Raw genomic sequence first — 18,980 nt, 5'->3', positions numbered from 1 at the left:
TGAATTTAAATAAAATGAAACTAATTAAATCACAAATAAAATAATGTTCTATCAACCGAAATATTGTCTTACACGGTCCTTCACGTTAAAGCTTAGTAAGCTTTAAGTTTGTTACAAATAATTTCTTTAAAAATGAAATTAACCATATGATTATATGGGCTCCACAAAATATCGATGGAAATGTGTTGTTAACTATAAAATTTGCAGGTATAGTCACAGTTGTAATGATTGTTGATGATAAAAGAAGTCACTACTAATATAACTTATCAATGGGGGAAAGACGCCAACAAAATGGTTGTCTGGGAAAGATAATATATTGATATAATTACCATTAGAATGATCGTCGATGAAAAAGGAGTCTATATTAACATAATTCAGCAATGAGAGAAAAGACATAAGTAGAATGATCGTTACTGGGAGGAGAACCATCGACAGAATCACTACTCAAATGATCATTGATGTGGAAATATGTCATTACTAACATAATTCATTAGTGAAGAAAAAGACATCATCAAAATGATCGTCAATGAGAATAAAATCTATTGATAAAATAACCTTCGAAATAATCGTCGATTGGAAAAGAAAACATTGCTAATATAATTAATTGTTGGGAGTATGTTCATCTTTGTTTATTGGAATGATTGTGACATGTAATTTGAAATTGTGAGGTTGAATAAATTGAATTAACATCGATTTGGTGAAGCAGCTCGTGAATATACTAAAAAGGAAATAATTGACTTAGTGAAGCAGTTCAAGAATCTGCTGAAATGGAAACCATCGATTTGATGTAACATTTCGAGAATCTGCTAGAAAGGAAACCACCGATTTTGTAAAGCAGTTTGAGAATCTGCTAGAAATGAAACAACTAATTTGGTGCAGCAGTTCGAGAATATGTTGAAAATAAAATCATCGATTTAGTGAAACAGTTCGAGAATCTGTTGAAAAGGAAACCATTGATTTGGTGAATCATTTCGAGAATCTGCTGAAAAGTAAGGTTTAAAGCATGTGAGGTAGGTGTATTGTCGAGTCTCAAAAGATAAATTCACAACAAGATCGGGGTCATACAAAGATTGATTGGAAGCACATCAGGCTCGGGGCCATATAAAGATTAATTGGAAGCACATAAGGCTCGGGATCCTAGAAATCAATAATTTCAAAACACAAATCATTGGTCAGGGTACCGTTGGATCTAAGAAATTAAATTCACATCAGGATCGAAATCGTGGAAAGATTGATTGAAAGCACATCAAGATTGATATCATGAAAAGCCATAATTTTAAAACGAGAATCGCAGGTCTAGATAGTACTAGATCTCAAAAGATCAAAAGTAAGAGAAAATAGAGATAATTTAATTTGACAGAAATTATTGAATTTTGGTTGTTCAACTAACACTATTATTTATAAAAAATGTGACTATGACAATTTTAGTTGGCATTTAATGCTTGAGGCATCATTTGACAACTCTAGCATTAAGCTTTTTAGGTAGATTGTAAATTTTAACTTGGTCAATAAGCTACTTCAATTATTTGGTGAAGGTAAATTAATTTAAAAATGGAATTTGTATCTTTTAAAAATGAACTTGAAAAGTTTGAGAGCTAGCTTTCAAAAATCTACTTCAGCCATCTTTCCAAAAATAAACATAAGAACTTTCAATATTTCATTAGTGGTTTAAATTTTATCAAATTAAAATAATTATTGCACACTAAATACACACTAATAATTCATCTTCCCCTATAACGTTAAATTTAATTAATCTTACATGAGTCTAAATTTTTATTACTAAGATAGTGTTCACAAAACCTATTATCATGAATTTATGGGCATACATATGTATAAATAATACTTAGTTTGAGTTTATGAATAAGGAATATTAAAAAATATGATTTAGTAATTATTTCAATTAATAACTATAAATTAGTTAATAAATAAGCAAATAATAAATAATATTATATGTTATCTAATTTTAATAATTTAACTTCGTCATTAGTATTTTTATTATCTTATAGTATATTTCATAAATTCGAAACCTTAAGTTTTTCCTTTTCATTTATTTTCTTTTAAAATCCAATTTACAAACATACCACTAGACCTACAAATTTGACTTACTAGCTCAAGCTAGAAGCTATAAGTTACAATGTAGGTAGAAGCTGGCTTTGGATGAATAGACCCTAGAATGAGCAAAACTATATTAACTCACACTTTCGCTTACTTACTCTTCGCTCCACTCTCAACTGCACCCCGAAAAAAAAGGAGGTAAAGAGAGCTGTTCACCTTGACCGAGCCCTAGCTCCATCTTAACCCTCCATTTTACTCCATTTATCTATTTTTCACCACACTATATATATGCATGCATTGTTCTCAATACTCCAAATATTCTAACCTGAAACCCAAACACTCAAAACATCATCATCATCATTAATAATGGTTGTGAAACCTACAAAGGCACAGAAGAAGATAGCGTATGACGCGAAACTATGCAAGCTTTTAGACAATTATACTCAGATTCTTGTGGTGGCTGCAGACAACGTTGGATCCAACCAGCTTCAAAACATTCGACAAGGTCTTCGTGGTGACTCTGTGATTCTGATGGGAAAGAACACTATGATGAAACGTTCTATCAGAATTCATTCAGAGAGGACCGGAAATGAAACCTTCCTTAATCTCATTCCCCTCCTTGTTGTGAGTCACTCATTCATTATTTAAACGAGTGTGAATGCGTGAACATTATTACTGCATGGGTTTGCATGGTTTCCTTCTTTTAGCTTTCATTTGTTGTAATTTGTAATTTGGACTTTGGATAAGATTCCAAATTCAATGATTAATTATTACCATATGTATAATAGATTATTTTTGTAATAATCTTCAATGGAATTTGTTTTTTATATTTGCATGTGTTTTTTATGGTTTCAAGACAAGTAATGCATTTATTTTCAGTAATGAGAAAGTTTGATTAACTTTAAAATAATCAAACAGTTTCTTGAAATAAGCATAATTTTTTGAGTTTTGTTCTATAGAAACCGTGAAAGACTTTCTGAAAATGATCTCCACAAAACCCCTACTGTGAATAGTCTCTCGTGTAAGCTCATTTTCAGCATTTATTTTTAGCTATGGTTTTTTATGTATAGTAAAAACCTACTCCAAAACTTAGTCTTATGTGATTGAAATATTTCAATAGGTTTTGGAAATATAATCGGAAATATTTAGTTTAATTTGTTGAATGAGACCATTTTACTCTTTTGTTTTTTGCTCTTTAACATTCTAATAAGGTTATTGTTTAATTTTATCATATTCAATGTATTTTTGTTGATTGAACCAGGGTAACGTGGGATTGATTTTCACAAAAGGTGACTTGAAAGAGGTTAGCGAAGTGGTTAGCAAATACAAGGTAAGAGTGGCTATTCTACTATACTTTTTTTATTTCCTTTCCTTGTTTGGTTTTGGCAAATTTTATTTTAATGCAAATAAATGTCTAATTTTCTTTTTCTAAGAAGAAGAAAAGTGCAACCATTTCTTTTTATTCTATATCTGGATTATGCTAGACTATGGTGTATTTGCATGAAAAACTTAGCTTTATGCTATACTGTCACTCACTTTTAATCTTATTTCAATGTTAATTTGTTAATAAATGTCTTTAATTTAACCAGGTGGGAGCTCCTGCTCGTGTTGGTTTGGTTGCTCCAATTGATGTCATTGTTCCTCCAGGAAATACAGGACTCGACCCCTCTCAGACCTCTTTCTTCCAGGTTTTTACAGTCTTGTTCTTTAAAGAACTTGAATACCTTTATTCATTAATGATGACATAGTCCTAGAATCTGTGATCGACATGACCGTAATTACAGTCATGATGCAGTTGCGAAGACTCCTGCATCAGTACTATATTCGATCTTCCATAATTATATTGCGGTTGTGGGAACTACAATAATATTAATATTGTGCTATAATTGCAGTTGTAGAGTGAAATTTAGAACGATTTATGGTGTTTATATTTCAGGTGCTTAACATTCCTACCAAGATTAACAAGGGTACTGTGGAAATCGTCACTCCTGTGGAACTCATTAAAAAGGGAGATAAAGTTGGTTCTTCTGAGGCTGCTCTACTTGCAAAGCTTGCGATAAGGCCTTTCTCATATGGGCTTACTGTGGTTTCTGTTTATGATAATGGTTCAGTGTTTAGCCCTGAAGTTCTTGATTTAACTGAAGATGACCTCATTGGAAAGTTTGCTATTGGTATTTCAATGGTTGCTTCACTTTCGTTGGCTATCTCGTACCCAACAATTGCAGCAGCACCACATATGTTTGTCAATGCCTATAAGAATGTCCTGTCTGTTGCAGTTGCAACTCAATATTCATTCCCACAGGCAGATGAGGTTAAGGAGTACCTCAAGGTATTGTCTCCAATAGTTAGAATTAGATGTTCCAAGGGTCAGTTTGCAAAATGGGTTTTAGAGGGGAAGGAATAGAAAGAGACAGCTTCAGAGTCATTTCATTAGTATATTTCATGGCTGTGAAACCTACTCTTCCCTTCCAAGATCTAACTCGAAAACCGACCAAAGGGATTCAGAGTTATAAATTGTGGTTGCAGACATAATTATGGCTTACCGAAACACTTGTAACAACAATATTGGGGCTACAATTGCCACACTTTACAACCTTGAATTGGCTATTTCCATTTTTTTGATTTACTAACTGTTTTCTTGTTATGTTAATTGTAGGATCCTAGTAAATTTGCTGTTGCTGCACCTGCTGCTGTTTCTGGCACTGCCCCAGCTGCTGCTGCTGCTGCTACTGCCAAGGAGGAAAAGAAGGAAGAGCCAGCTGATGAATCTGATGATGACTTGGGTTTAAGCTTGTTTGATTAATTTTTCTCTATAGGTTTTGAATCTAGTTGAAGTTTTAATTTTGCAGTTAAATTTGATGAAGTAAATCTTTCCTTATTTCTGGAGTTATTTTAGATTTTGACCCTTTGGTTCTTGTTTTTATAGACTCGTATTTTAATTTTATACCGTTACTATCTGTTATATGAGTTGCAAGTTCCGTTGGCATTTGATCCCTTTAGTAATGAAAAAACCAACAAAGGCATTACATACAGAGTAATGATATATCCACCATTCATGTTAACTTGGAAAAAAAAAGTATTTCAATAGAATGATAAATGATATACTTATAAATCTTTATCTCATAGATATTGCACTCAAAATTATTTTTCCAAGTTCCATCTACCACACTTTGCATGTTCTTTGTAGCTGAAATCTCATACTAGTTATAGGAATTATGTTACATAGAGCAATATAAAATTGTAGGAATGCTGGAGTATTTTTTATTTGTTGGACGATTTGATGGTCTAATACAATTGAACCTTTAACCTTCTTTAGAATCAGGATTCCTGTGGCTATGGTTGAGTTGAGTTTCAAGCTTCCTCCTTCTACTACCTTCAATGGGTTGAAGAAAAGATTGAAAATGAGCGTGGCCACTCTTGGACAGAGATCATCTGTCACTATTTTTGTCATAATCTCTGTATAAGTCTAATGAAAAAATATCATTTGATTAAAAACACAAATTAATATTTTTGTACTATTGGCTAGGAACATGAGAATATAGTAATTTTGGAACATAGGATCTCGTTTCGGCCACTCTTCGCATTGGTGAACCATATTTTTTGTCATAAATAAATGCTTAAAATAATTGCTATCCTTCCACCCCAAAAAAATATTGATGGTTATCCTAGGCTATAGTTGAATTATAAAGCCATGGATTTAGTTGACATGTGACACAACATTTTGGGCACCATACAATTCAATATCAATGAATCTATGTAAAAGACGTGATACCAATCCTCAAGCTGAATTGCACGCATCAATCTTCTTTTATTTCTTTAACGTTCTCTTCTTTTTCTCACCATTTTTAGTATTCTTCTAAACCCAAAATATAAAATGCATCTCTACTCCTACCCATCACCCGAACCTTTATATTCTACCCAATCTGTAATACTATATATCCCTATATCGTTTGGGAACATGCTACTTGCACATATTTATGAAACAAATTTGGAGATATGTAGCAGTATCAAAGAATACATGAGTACAAAAACGGGGCATAATTTATCAAATAATAAAAATTATATAGGTACTCAGTATAAAATAATATATATATATATATGTACTCTTTATTATTTGTGTGTTCATGTACTTTGATGGGGATAAATCTTATCCTCCACTTAAACTTACGGGTTATCTGTGGTGCCTTTCAATCATGCCCACACTTTATTTTCATTTTTTATCATTAAAATTACAGGAGAAACAAGGAAAACAAGGCAATCAATATTTTTAGTATTACTAATAGAGTGAATCACACTAATACCCATAAGATTTAATGAAGTTATTATAAGGAAAGAGGGCGCAGATACATCATGTAAAATGAAGTTAAATAGGGATAATATCTTCTTTCTCAACAAGTCCCTCAAGACATATGAAGTAGTATATAGAGTGATTCACTTTTAGGATAGAAGATATAATCTCAGTTAAATATAATTGATCAAACATTATTAATGTTGAACCAAACATGTTTCATGATATGACAAATTCAAGCATTTACTTTATTCTAAGTCTCAAGACTGAACAAATCAATACATTAAATGATTATTATAAATGAACACTTTTTAAATTCAGTTGGAACATTCTTTTGAAGTCATTGAAACTAGTCTATTAAAGAATGAAGAACCTCACAAGACATGCACACATACAATAAGAAAAGAGAAAAGAACAAGAGCATTGAAACTCTAAATATACTCTTGTATAAAGATTATATTTGTCTATATTATATTATAATATACTTGCAAAAGACAAACTAAGCTAAGAAAGAAAGATGTGAAAGTTTATGATTGTAAATTTTAAGATATTTTTTTAATGAGTCATAGTCTCAAGTGATCTTTATATTCATATCATCACATGGTGAGTTAAAAGATCAACACATCAACTTTGTTAAGTATATATACAGTCAGTAGAGAATTGGCAAGTAAAGAATACTTGGTTAATTCTAGACCACTGAGAGTGTTGGGTATTCGAAGTGTGAATACTTGGTTAATTGTAGATTCTATATTGTGCAAAAGTTGATGAGTTAAAGAACATATAAGTGGATGTACCCATAGAACTAATGTCTTAAGGTTTTGGGTCAAAATGTGGTGTTAAGCCCACTTATATGTTTCTTTCACTTAACACATTAAGAATGCTATAGCTCATGAATGAAAATCTCCTAACAAGTGGTATCAGAGCTGATGGTTCGATGGCTCAATGAAGTATTAAAGCAACAAGTGGTTGGTAGATTCGTGAGGGATCCTTGTGCCAAAAGTCTTCATGACGAGAGGTCAAGGCGACGTATTCTGTTGATGAAAGGATAAGCAAGTCAAGGCGGCGTGTACCGTTGATGAAAAGATAAGCTAACAACAACGCAAGTAGATAGAGAGCTGAGCTCTGGTGTATCCAGTACTCGGGGAGTAACTCACACTTGAGTGGGAGATGTTGGATATTCAAAGTGTGAATGAAGAAGTCCTACATTGTGCAAAAGTGGATAAGTTAAAGAGCATATAGGTGGATGAACTCATAGATCTAATGCCTTAATGTTGTATCAAGATGTGATGTCAAACTGGCTTATATGTTTTTTTACACTTAGGTCATGGAGAATGCTATAGCTCATGGATGAAGATCTCTAAATAGAGAGGTTTGGTCTAGAAAGAATATTTCATTGTTAGAACTTCAAGACTTGATATGTAAGAAAGAATAGATGCCCAAAAAAATGTTGAATACTTATAAACTATTTTGAGAAATAGTGAAAATCCTTAAGTGGAATGGAGTGGACATAACTATTACTACCTATAAGGACTTAAACTTATTGTGACTTAGCATTTTCTAAACAGTTTATATATCATCAATTTATATTTGCTTATGAAGAATAATTTCAAAAATTTAGCGAGCACAATTCAAACTTTTTCTTGTGTTGAGCTGTACCAATTTCATGCCTCCATGATGGGCATTGAAATAATTTGTTGTTTCTTAGACACTAATCATTAGGACTAACAAAAAAAATTGAAGCTCCCTTAAAAGACTTCCAATATAAGAATGAATAAAGAGATAAAAATATGTTCTCCTACAAAAGTGTGATACTTCATATGTCACTTTTTTATTGATTGGAAAAATATTTAAATTAAAATTTTAATAATAAAATATTTTTCTAATCGAGAAGAATTGACACATGGAATGTCACTTTTTTTGTGACATAAGATTTAGTGGTGTATGGTAGAAAGTTGACGAACTCGTTTCATAGTCGTCCAGTGCTAGCCTAGTTTGTTTTCACTTCTACTTAGAATTTCCAACAATATATTTTTTGTAGTGAATGAATCGCTTTTTAATATGTATTTTTATTAAATAAATACTTTTTAATATGATTTAAAATAAGAATATTAAACTTCCACTAACAATAAAAAAACTGAAAGAAGTCCACCGATTTCCCTTTTCTTAAAAGAAAAATATATACATTCATGCAGTAATTTTGAAAGAAAAAAGTGATTACTCGTTTGCTGGGTTTATAGTAAAGGCATGGAATGAGAATCCGAGGATAAGGCAAAGCCATTTTCCCCACAAAAAGCGCCCTAATTGCGGAGTCTATCATTTTTTGTCAACTAATAATGATACCAATACCTCTAATTACGGCCCAATACCACGGGATCTAATCTCCCAATACTAACCAAAGAAGCAATATTCAATGCTTGTAGGCATGTAGCCTAGTCTTTAGATTTCTCTTCTTGCTAAGGGACGTGAAAAATCCTCAATACTGTTCCTTACATCTTTATCTATAAAGCTACCAGATATTTCAATTAATTCTTGCTTAGCTGAAAACTCATGTAAAAAATAAAATAAAAAATGTTGAATGGCTTTCTAAACGTCTATTTTTTCATAGATATTAATCAAATTGTTAAAATGGTTGAGATTTTGTATGTGATATTAATGGTTAGTTGTTTTTCAGTTTGTTAGTTTTAATATTGTATTCGTTAATCGAATAACAATGTAATTATTCGATTAACTGATTGGTTGTTAGTTAAGTATATAAAGAGTGGTTCTCTTATATTCCTTCTAATGCAATCCAATGAGAAATAATGGAATTTGATAGGTACATTATGAGAAATAGAGTTTCTATTTTTTCTTCTCTTTTTTTAAGTTTTTAATTTCTCATTCAGCATTCTTTCACACTTCTCTTGATTCACCAAGAAGTCTCTTTCATGACTCATACTAAACTTTAAAACAAATAAAAAAAGAGTATTATATATCACATCGGATCACATATTCTATTCTAAAAATTGTATCACTTTATATGTCACTCACTTGTAATTAGTTGAAAAAATGTATTGAAATTAAAAATTTAATAATCAGATATTTTCTTAATCAATCAGAAATGGTAACACATAAAATGACATACTGTTTGAAATAAAAGATGTAATATGATCAAATCGTGCAAGAAAAGTGAAACAGTTGTAGTTGGAATGCATATTTTGGAGTGGATTCCAAGTGAAATATAATGCAGATAGTGCCAAAAGTGGAAGCCCATCCATCCATATTGTACCATTATGCCTAATTATCGTTAAAACTGTTTCATATTGTCTGGTTGAACTGATAAATTAGTGAATTAGTCCATATACTAATATAGTATAATAATCATATTGGTTATACAATCATACCTGACAAAATTAACTAAAACTGGTCAAACCCGATGATAACTGTCGATTTTCAATTGAACCATACCGATGATAGATGCCAGTTTTTACTTAAAATTATTTTTTAATGAAAAAAACATTCGTTTTTTATTAATTTTTTAACATTAACATTAATATATTATATATTCATATCTAATTTCATCAGTATGCGGTTTAATTAATGAACCATCAGTTGAACTATTATACAATTATTCTAGTACCTTGATGATTTAATGATCGGTGAGATATTAATAACTCTATTCCATACTCGAAAAAGCGGTACCGAATGCCTTCCAACGCGTACCAAAGGTCTAACATCAATTATTCCATTTCCTTCGCATTTATTTTTTTTTAGATTCCAAACGAAGATAGTAGTCTTATTCTCCTTGAAAGTTAAATGGGAATAGACACCTTTTCCTCCCCCCATGTTAGGTGTTAATTTATGGATAAGCTTCAATCTTCATGTGCGGCTCCACAAATAAATAGCGCACTTTGCAATCCTACATCTAGAATTTTGGGATAACAACGAGTCTTTGAATAGGAGGATAATATCTGGACAATGTTGGTATAAGAATTTATACAGAGCTAATATATTATTTTTTATTTTTTGAATAGTTAATAATGATCAAAAAATGAATAATAGACGATTAAGTGATAGTGTATAAAACTCTTATACTATTAATATATTTTTTCTTCTTCTTAAGAATATTGTTGAAGGGAGGGAAATAAAAAAAATTGTCTTTCACTTTAGTGGTTTGATATATCAAGAAGTGTATAAGATAGTATAGGGTCAACTTTGTTGATTTGTTTTTCTCAAATAATATTAGGAGGACATAATTTCATTAATTTATCACATAAGTTAAATCCACCCAATTCACTTGCCTAGTTTCCTATAATTTATTTTTATGCTATTTCCTATTTAATAAAATGCTCCCTTGATATTATTTATAAGTTATATTTTAAAAGGTTTTCTTAACTTTAAATATAATTTATTTTATAATATTTGGGTAGTACTAAATAATAATAAATTTATATTTTATAACTCAATAATAATTACAGATTGTAACCTATTTTTATTAATATGTTTAAATTTGATAAAAATGATTTATGGGTGAGGGCTATTATCACTCTAAAATGCATTTCTAATTATTCAATATCTTTTCCAATTCTTATTAAATAAAAAGTTAATTTATTTCTCGACTGTAGTTGATTATTCACACACCATTAAATTAAATATTTATTCACACACCATTAAATTAAATATTTATTCACACTTAAATCTCTCATCCATTTATGTTACTTTGGAGGAGATGCACAGTCCTACACATGGAAGCAAGGTGGATCTCGGTTAGATTTTTACTTATCAAACCACAAACTTGAAGGTAGAGGGGTTAAAAAATACTATTATCCCCATTCTGATTGAGTTTATGGTAATTTGAACTCGTATCAAATTCACTTCAAATCTACTTTTTATTATTTAAAAGGATCTCTTTATCCTTAGTGTTATATATATATATATATATATGAATGAGATAATTCTATAATTTGACATTCATTATATAATTTAATTTAGGTTTGGAGTCAAGACTGAGTATTACTTATATTAAACTTGAGCTTAAACCCAATATTTGAACCTGGTTAAATTCTAGTAGATATGCATGAGTTAGGTTGTCATTCCTACACAACCCTTAGTTCTCTACGTTCTTCATTTTATAAATGGTTGTTTTTTGGTTTTTATACATTTTTTTAACAATTTTTATTTTATTTTGTAAACTTTCCAAAAATATGTTTTTTTCTTCATAAAGCCAGTACGTTCTTAATATGATATATGTGTTATGTTTTAATTTTTAGATTGTTTTAAAGCTTTTGGTGATAAAACTATTATAAAAAATAGTATATGCATTGGTAATATAAATTTTTATATTGTTAGCATGTCATTTATTAGTTATGTTAATAATGATTATCTCTTAAATAAAAGTAATACACATTAATTATAAATGATATATTGATAATTTAAAAATATTTATACTGCAATGCATATCTACCAAAAAAAACTATTATAAATATATATGAAATTAATTAGATACATTTACTAAATCAATTTGTTAAACATAGTAGGTGTAAAAAATACTTCCATTTTTATGACTTATTAAAATTGACATAAATAGATGTTGACTATTTCAGTTAAATTGATTCAAAATCTCAAGCAGAAATCATTACAGGATGATATACACTCTTCTGATGTGCAATAGTAGTTCACACATCTCTAAAACAATTAAGTCAATTAATTGTTAATGAAGAAGTTATGTATTTGAAAGTGACCATACACAACATGCTAGTGTTATTCAAGCATGATGAAGAAACTATGTGATAATTTTATTACTAGGTTGAACCGAGTTAAAATTGGTGTTCGAGTTAGTTGAAATAATTTGAGCTAATGATGATCCATTTTAGAAAACCTAAAAAAGAATTTTGACACTCAAGAAGTTAGCATTATAGGCTGTAATGTAAATATGGAAAGTATAGAGAGAATTTAGAGCGAATAGGATGTGATAAAACATATGAGTGCAAATAAGTTAGGTTGGATCAAGTATGACTTGTCCTTTACTTGACCCTAAATTTTGATTAGACTATTTTTGAAACATGAAAGCTAACCCATTCTAAATAATGATCAGAGTAACTTTTGAATTTGAATCCAACTTAGGTCTAATTTAATATAACGTATTATCATTTTAGAAAAAATCTTATTAATATTACTTATTATTATGGACATGTATTTTAGCTAGAGATGGCAAAATGGGCATTGCCCATGGGCGCGCCCGCATAACCCACATTTTTTTGCGGGTACGGCATACAAATTTTGTCCATTTGCCCGTTTCGTCCGCCAAGCCCGCAAGCATTTCCATTGGGCAATGCGGGCGGACTACAAACAATATTAAAGGAAAAATTTAAAATAAGTTATTATATAATGTGATATTTAATCCCTAAAAAATTGTAATATAATGTGATTTGATCAACTTCATATAAAATACCAAAGTTTATGTTAATTTTTTTATCTTCAACTACTTTATTTTATTTATTATATGAATTTTTTATTTTTTTAATTATTCAACAGTGCCCGTGGGCCGCCCACAAGCCCATTAGCCCGTTTTAAAACGGGCATGACATAGAATTTTGTCCGTTAAGCCAATGCGGACATGCTCGAACCGCTTAAATTATTGCGAGCATTTGCAGGCACGAGCTCAACAGGTCGGGTGACCCGTTTTGCCATGTCTAATTTTGGCGAATAATATATATGCATATATTTTGTGAATCAGTTACATATATGTATATATGATGGAATGATTATAGAACCAATGACATGTAAAATGGTATACACATAGTGACAATAAATCATATGCACAATAGTGTCATGAATAACAATAAAGAAAAAGACTTGTACATAGACATATGTATGTGTAGACAACTAATAAAACATTGCCAACACATTAAAAATATAATTCCAATTAAAATTTAGTCATAAATGACAGCACCAAACAACATAAAATACACTTGTCTCCAAATGTGATGTGTTGTATGAGTCTCCATACAAGTTTTTCTCAACGGTAAATCATATACACATTGTGGCAGTAAACCAATAGACGACTTGTTACAACTAAATACACTATCCATTTTGAGTCCAAATATTAATGGGTCAAATCGAATGAGCGGATAGGATAGTATCCTACTGAGATTACCTCGTGACCTGCTGAGATGGTCTAGTTGACGTATTGATAGGCAGGTGAATGGCATTGGTGACCATTATTTCCAACCAGTGGTCAGTCGACATTTGGTTGACCCATTGGGTTTGTCATAGTTGTTCTAATATGTTTTTGTCTTAATTGTAGAATTATTAATAGATAATATTGCTTATCATGGAAAGCCTCCTCTATTTAGATTAATTTTGGATGAGAATGCCTTGCTATTAAGGATGGTTTAGAGATGTTATGACTGAGGTCGTCCTCCTATCATGTCCATCACTTAGTCATAGTAGGACTACGTCGGAGCCTATGGAGACATTTAGAGCCTATGATGACTCCTAGATGCCCTTTAGGGAATATTTCCTTGTAAGTTGCCTTATTGCCTAATTATGGATCTTCTAGGCAAATGACCCATTTTGTAGGATGGTGTCTTATTAAGATGGTGATGACTTGATGAGATGGCCCTATGGGCATACTAGTCACCCAATGGACGATGGTAGATATTGGTGGCCACCGAGACGGTGCCATGTGGTGGTGATGCACACCCTGATTTTTTTAAATTATATATTTTTTAAAAGAAAAATGTATATATTAACAGTGTAAGAGTTTTATATATTATTAACATATCATACATCATTCTTTTAATCATCATTGTTTCTTCGAAAAAAGTAATTCAAATAAATGGTAGATGATGCATGTGTATAAATTTTTACACTGACAATGCATTGATATTATTTGATATTATGTTCTATTTTGTAATACTTAATATTATACATTATCACTCCTATGATTTTTTAAAGAAAATTATATATTACCTAGATACAAAAATATTATTAGCTAGAGACTAAGTATTGTCTTCAAATATTGTTTTATTTCTTACCTAATTGGTTGTTTATATGATCCTTTAGCATTTTCTATTTCATTGTTTTTATTCCGTATTTCATTTTTTCTATGATCTTAACCTTGTTTTCATTTCATTCCAATTTTATTGTTTCTATTTGTTGCATTTGAATAAAGCTATTTCCCTTTGTTATTTGTTTGTTTCATTAAATTTTTATTTCATTGTTTGGATATATATTTAACACTATTTTTATTTTAGTGTTTCTATTTATTTCTTTCAAACGCGTTTCGTTTCTTTTTTTCTTTATTTGCTTCATTGTTTCTATTATGTTTCATTGTTTCTATTTACTGTTTAAATCTTTATAATTTATAATTTCATTATTTCTATTATGCTTTGTTTCTATTATATTTTATTTTGTTTGCAATGATTTTAGATGTTGCAACAATAACCCTCAATGTCAGAGTTGTTAAACACTTATTTGCTCAATACAAATCAATAAAGAGTCATTCATCCATGCATATCTCATTCAACAATCCAACCTATTTTTTGTAATCTTCATAGCTGAAAATAAAATATAATTATATGATTTTTTAGAAATTAAAAATTGTTAAGAGCAAAATAAAAAAATTAGAAATTAATGTATAGTGGTAGTTAAAACATGTTTTGCTTTTATATATTGTATAAAACTATGTATGATTTTTTTATTTAAATTATTAATATATGTCGCACATCCTGCTCCTTGATCTTAGAATCATCACTGAGTAGCAAGTAATACCTATTGAGGGCTGATGAACATTTTCAGTCATCTAGTTGACATGTTACTGATTGAAATTTTATTCTCTAATATAAAATTAAATTAGGTTGACTTTAAATTGAGAAAAAATAATTGAGGTTAATTTTGGAAAACAAACAGTTGAAGAAGTGGAAGGGTAAATAGCTGCCTCGCCAAGCCATAATGTAACTACGTAATTGGAAGGCTTTTTATTTTAAAGATATTAGAATCATTTTCCACATATAGGTGACTTTCAAATTCCTCGTTCTTCATGCCCTTCTGCTCCAGCACACACACACGTCTTTAAATTAAATTGATAAACAACAACCTTATCAATTACAATTCCATATAAATACCCTTCCTCTCTTTCCTTCCCAAATTATAATAACACAACTCAACAACAATAATCTCTAACATTAGAAATGATTGATTTTCACTCCAACTCAGATATGGCAACCTCCAAGCCACTAAAAATCTCTCTATCCAATAACCTCTCGCTTCCTTCTATACAACAACACCAACCCTTCTGCTCCAGCGACATCTCCGCCGCATCGCTGCCCCTATGCTCCGCCTACGACCACTACCTCCGCCTCCCGGAACTCAGAAAGCTCTGGACTTCCAGAGACTTCCCAAATTGGAACAACGAGCCTGTCCTCAAACCCGCCTTGCAAGCTCTTGAAATCACATTCCGGTTCATGTCAACCGTTTTTTCAGACCCCAGACCGTACGCGAACCGGAGAGAACTGAACCGTAGGGTCGAGTCACTCGCCACGTCACAGATCGAAATCATTGCCATGCTCTGCGAAGACGAGGAACATAACTCAATGACACGTGGCACTGCTCCAACGCTAAACCTTGAGACTCAGCAGAACCTGAACCAGAGAAGAAGCTATAGCGAAACTAGCTTGCTTCCTCATCTCGCCACGTGGCATAAATCAAAACCCGCAGCGCAGAGGATCCTTCTCTCCGTCGAATGCGCAATGATGAGGTGTCCTTATACTTTGGGATTGGGTGAACCGAATCTCGCTATGAAACCAAGTCTCCAATACGACGCCGTTTGTAAACCAAACGAGCTTCACGTTCACGCTCACGCTCTCGTATCTAAAACAGAGGAGAGTCTTACGGTGCACGCGACGCACCAGATCATAGAGTCATGGATCCAAGCGTCACAGAAGCTTCTAGAAAGAATCAACAAATTATTAGATAATAAAATATTAGAAAAAGCCACGAGGGATTGTTACGCAGTAGAGAGAATCTGGAAGCTTCTAACGGAGATAGAAGACATGCATGTTATAATGGACCCTGACGATTTTCTGAAAATAAAAAAGGAGTTAAATTCAGTTAAGGGTGAAACGGCAGCGTTTTGCTTCAGATCGAAAGGGGTGGTGGAAGTTACGAATATGTGTAGGGAATTGAAACAGAAGGTGCCGGGAATATTGGAAGTGGAAGTGGACCCCAGGGGTGGGCCCGGGGTAATGGAAGCAGCGATGAAGGTTTATGTGGAAAAGGAAAGTGGGTTCGAGAAGGTTCATGTGTTGCAAGCGATGCAAGCAATTGAGGTTGCTATGAAGAGGTTTTTCTATGCTTATAAACAGGTTTTGGTGGTTGTTATGGGAAGTGCTGAAGCGAGTGGGAACCGAGTTAGTGAAGGGGTTGGTGACTCGTTGAGTCAGATATTTATGGAACCTGCTTATTTTCCGAGTTTGGATGCGGCTAAGACGTTTCTAGGGTATTATTGGGAAAATGATAGTCGTGGTGGTTTGAAAACTTTGAATAGGAATGGGACTATGGGTGTCGTGATAGATTGATTTGGTGCTACAATATTAGAAGAAGAAGGTGGTGGTGGTTGTGACTCTTTGCCTTCATTGGAGATTTATTTTACTGGATTTTATTTACTTGACATTGATAAAAACATGCATTAAATTTTGTAATCAGTTGTTGCTATATTTTAAAATATTTCAAATTTTTTTATTACAAGGGTTCAATGATACATTTTGTAAGAAGTCTCCGATTTTTATGAAGATAAGATATCTCAAAATGAACGTGTTTATAACTTTATATAGTAATTCGGCACTATATAGAATTGGTCACACAAAATTTAAAATTAATTAATCATCTTTTAAGGATTTGGGGATACAACAAATCTAAGTTATTGTTTTTGGATCGACTTCTTCTTGCTGAGACATTAATCTTGAGTATGAACTAGTGAACTATTTCTTCTTGCTGAAACATCTGTTTCTATTTATCTACCCCATTTGCAAAGAATATGTTCCTAAGGCAATATATATGTTTTCATTTACATAAAATCTATCATGTTATTTTCTATTTATCCTCAATTTGTATTCACTTACATGAGTCAAGAAAGTATTAAATGAAGTAAATAATGGTAACCATGAAAAATGGCAAAAGAAACTATTGAAGAAATGAAATTACTAGTATTTTATTTTTAGGATTTGCATTGAATAGGAATAAATCCGGAATATTCCTCTGAGCTATTGGATTCTGTCTACCCAATTACAAGGTCATAGGTAGTCACTAAACATGTTTATTTTGAATTGGTTACGTAATCTTCAGCCTGCGAATTGAGATCATAACGTGTTTCCCATTACAGCACTATTAAAAAAAGTCTAATGTCTCATGTTTGATTATTCTTCTTTGACAGGCCCGTCTAATTTATTCTTGGCGCAGTCTAATCTTGTGTTTGATGAAAAACGAATAGTCTAATATTTAGACTAGCAGACGCCAACTGAAAGAATATAAGATATTCAAAGTTTCAAAAATACCAAGTAGCTAATGGAACAGGTAGGAAAATAAGCTAGAATATTAATTTGGTGGAATGCTGGAAGAGTCTTATGGTACTAGTCAAATATGTCCATGAATATAACCACTTTAATATTTATATACTATTAGTATAAAGATAGGCACACAATATATTATTCATTTATATTTGTTTAAATAATAAATTATGATTAAATATGAATGATAAATAATATTTTATCCCGGTCATAATTAGACAATTACTCGTCAGACCCGAGCATGACATTCACTACCCCGCATAATACCCGTTGCCCGCTTCAAGTAGATCTGCTAGTAAAGGAAGCCATAAATGCTCCTGACACAACATTGACACATATGACCCACCATTTAATGCGCCTCTGACTCGCCTCCAATGTCAGATAACAGGCCGCCTGCCATGCGGACTGCACATTCCACCTGCCCCGACAAATCGACAAGGACATATCTGCAAATCAAAGTAAGGACTATCAGAGTACGTCCTTTGTACCCGTTAGATGCTGGTCAATGACTAGATGTCATCTCAGCACTTCCTAAGCTCTATAAATAGAAGATATCATACTTATTGCTCTAACTTTTCTATTATTTACTCTCATTCTCTCTCTAAGAATACTCTACCGACTTGATCGTCGGAGAACCTTTTCAGGTACCTCCCCCGGCGGGTACACTCTTCCTACCATCCATCCTCAACTCCCGACCAACCACTCTTAACATCAAAGAACATAGGCGCTGATGAGCAATATATTACACACTATTCATAACCTTAATTAAGCATGATTGATGATTCTTGGTGCCTGATTAACTTTGTTTCACATGGTTTAGTGTTTTAGACTTTATTGGACTAATATTCCTAAAATGAGTTAATTTGGGATTATTTGGCCTGATTAAATCTATTATCATTTTCAGATCACATTTGGCACCAATGACATTTTGGGCATTATGGAAGTCGAGGATATGTGTTGAAGTGAAGATTGTATTTTTAATTTAGGAGTTATTTTTATTTTTATTTAGCTTTGGGCCTATTGTTTAGGCCCAATTCGGTTTATGTGTGTTGGAGGGGTTAAATTCGGATTCCCCACTCCAAACACACACACAC

The 18,980-nt window shown here is 31.8% G+C and overlaps 2 protein-coding genes across 3 annotated transcripts; both read left to right on the top strand.

Annotated features, from left to right (window-relative positions):
• LOC109329070 (60S acidic ribosomal protein P0-like) lies at nucleotides 2,359-5,079 on the top strand. Its single transcript, XM_019562732.1, has 5 exons — nucleotides 2,359-2,679; nucleotides 3,317-3,385; nucleotides 3,645-3,743; nucleotides 3,992-4,384; nucleotides 4,712-5,079. The coding sequence occupies exons 1-5, from the start codon at nucleotides 2,422-2,424 to the stop codon at nucleotides 4,856-4,858; spliced, it is 966 nt and encodes a 321-aa protein (XP_019418277.1). The 5' UTR covers nucleotides 2,359-2,421; the 3' UTR covers nucleotides 4,859-5,079.
• On the top strand, nucleotides 15,427-17,037 carry LOC109328885 (nematode resistance protein-like HSPRO1). Of its 2 annotated transcripts, XM_019562515.1 has the most exons (2): nucleotides 15,427-16,859; nucleotides 16,915-17,037. In XM_019562515.1, exons 1-2 carry the CDS (start codon nucleotides 15,514-15,516, stop codon nucleotides 16,916-16,918), a joined length of 1,350 nt encoding a protein of 449 aa, XP_019418060.1. In that variant the 5' UTR covers nucleotides 15,427-15,513; the 3' UTR covers nucleotides 16,919-17,037. The 2 variants fall into 2 exon arrangements, with proteins under 2 accessions (XP_019418060.1, XP_019418059.1); XM_019562514.1 differs by lacking the exon at nucleotides 16,915-17,037 and having other exon boundaries at nucleotides 15,427-16,902.

This window comes from Lupinus angustifolius, chromosome LG16, assembly GCF_001865875.1.
Source record: "Lupinus angustifolius cultivar Tanjil chromosome LG16, LupAngTanjil_v1.0, whole genome shotgun sequence".
NCBI lineage: Eukaryota > Viridiplantae > Streptophyta > Magnoliopsida > Fabales > Fabaceae > Lupinus > Lupinus angustifolius.
This window is presented reverse-complemented; position numbering and strand designations above follow the sequence as displayed.

Excerpts from the sequence above, each read along its gene's own strand:
- LOC109329070 (XM_019562732.1), top strand. The coding sequence starts at position 2,422 with ATGGTTGTGAAACCTACAAAGGCACAGAAGAAGATAGCGTATGACGCG. Across the intron at positions 3,386-3,644 it reads AAGTGGTTAGCAAATACAAG|GTGGGAGCTCCTGCTCGTGT; the intron begins GTAAGAGTGGCT and ends TAATTTAACCAG. Across the intron at positions 4,385-4,711 it reads AGGTTAAGGAGTACCTCAAG|GATCCTAGTAAATTTGCTGT; the intron begins GTATTGTCTCCA and ends TGTTAATTGTAG.
- LOC109328885 (XM_019562514.1), top strand. The coding sequence starts at position 15,514 with ATGATTGATTTTCACTCCAACTCAGATATGGCAACCTCCAAGCCACTA.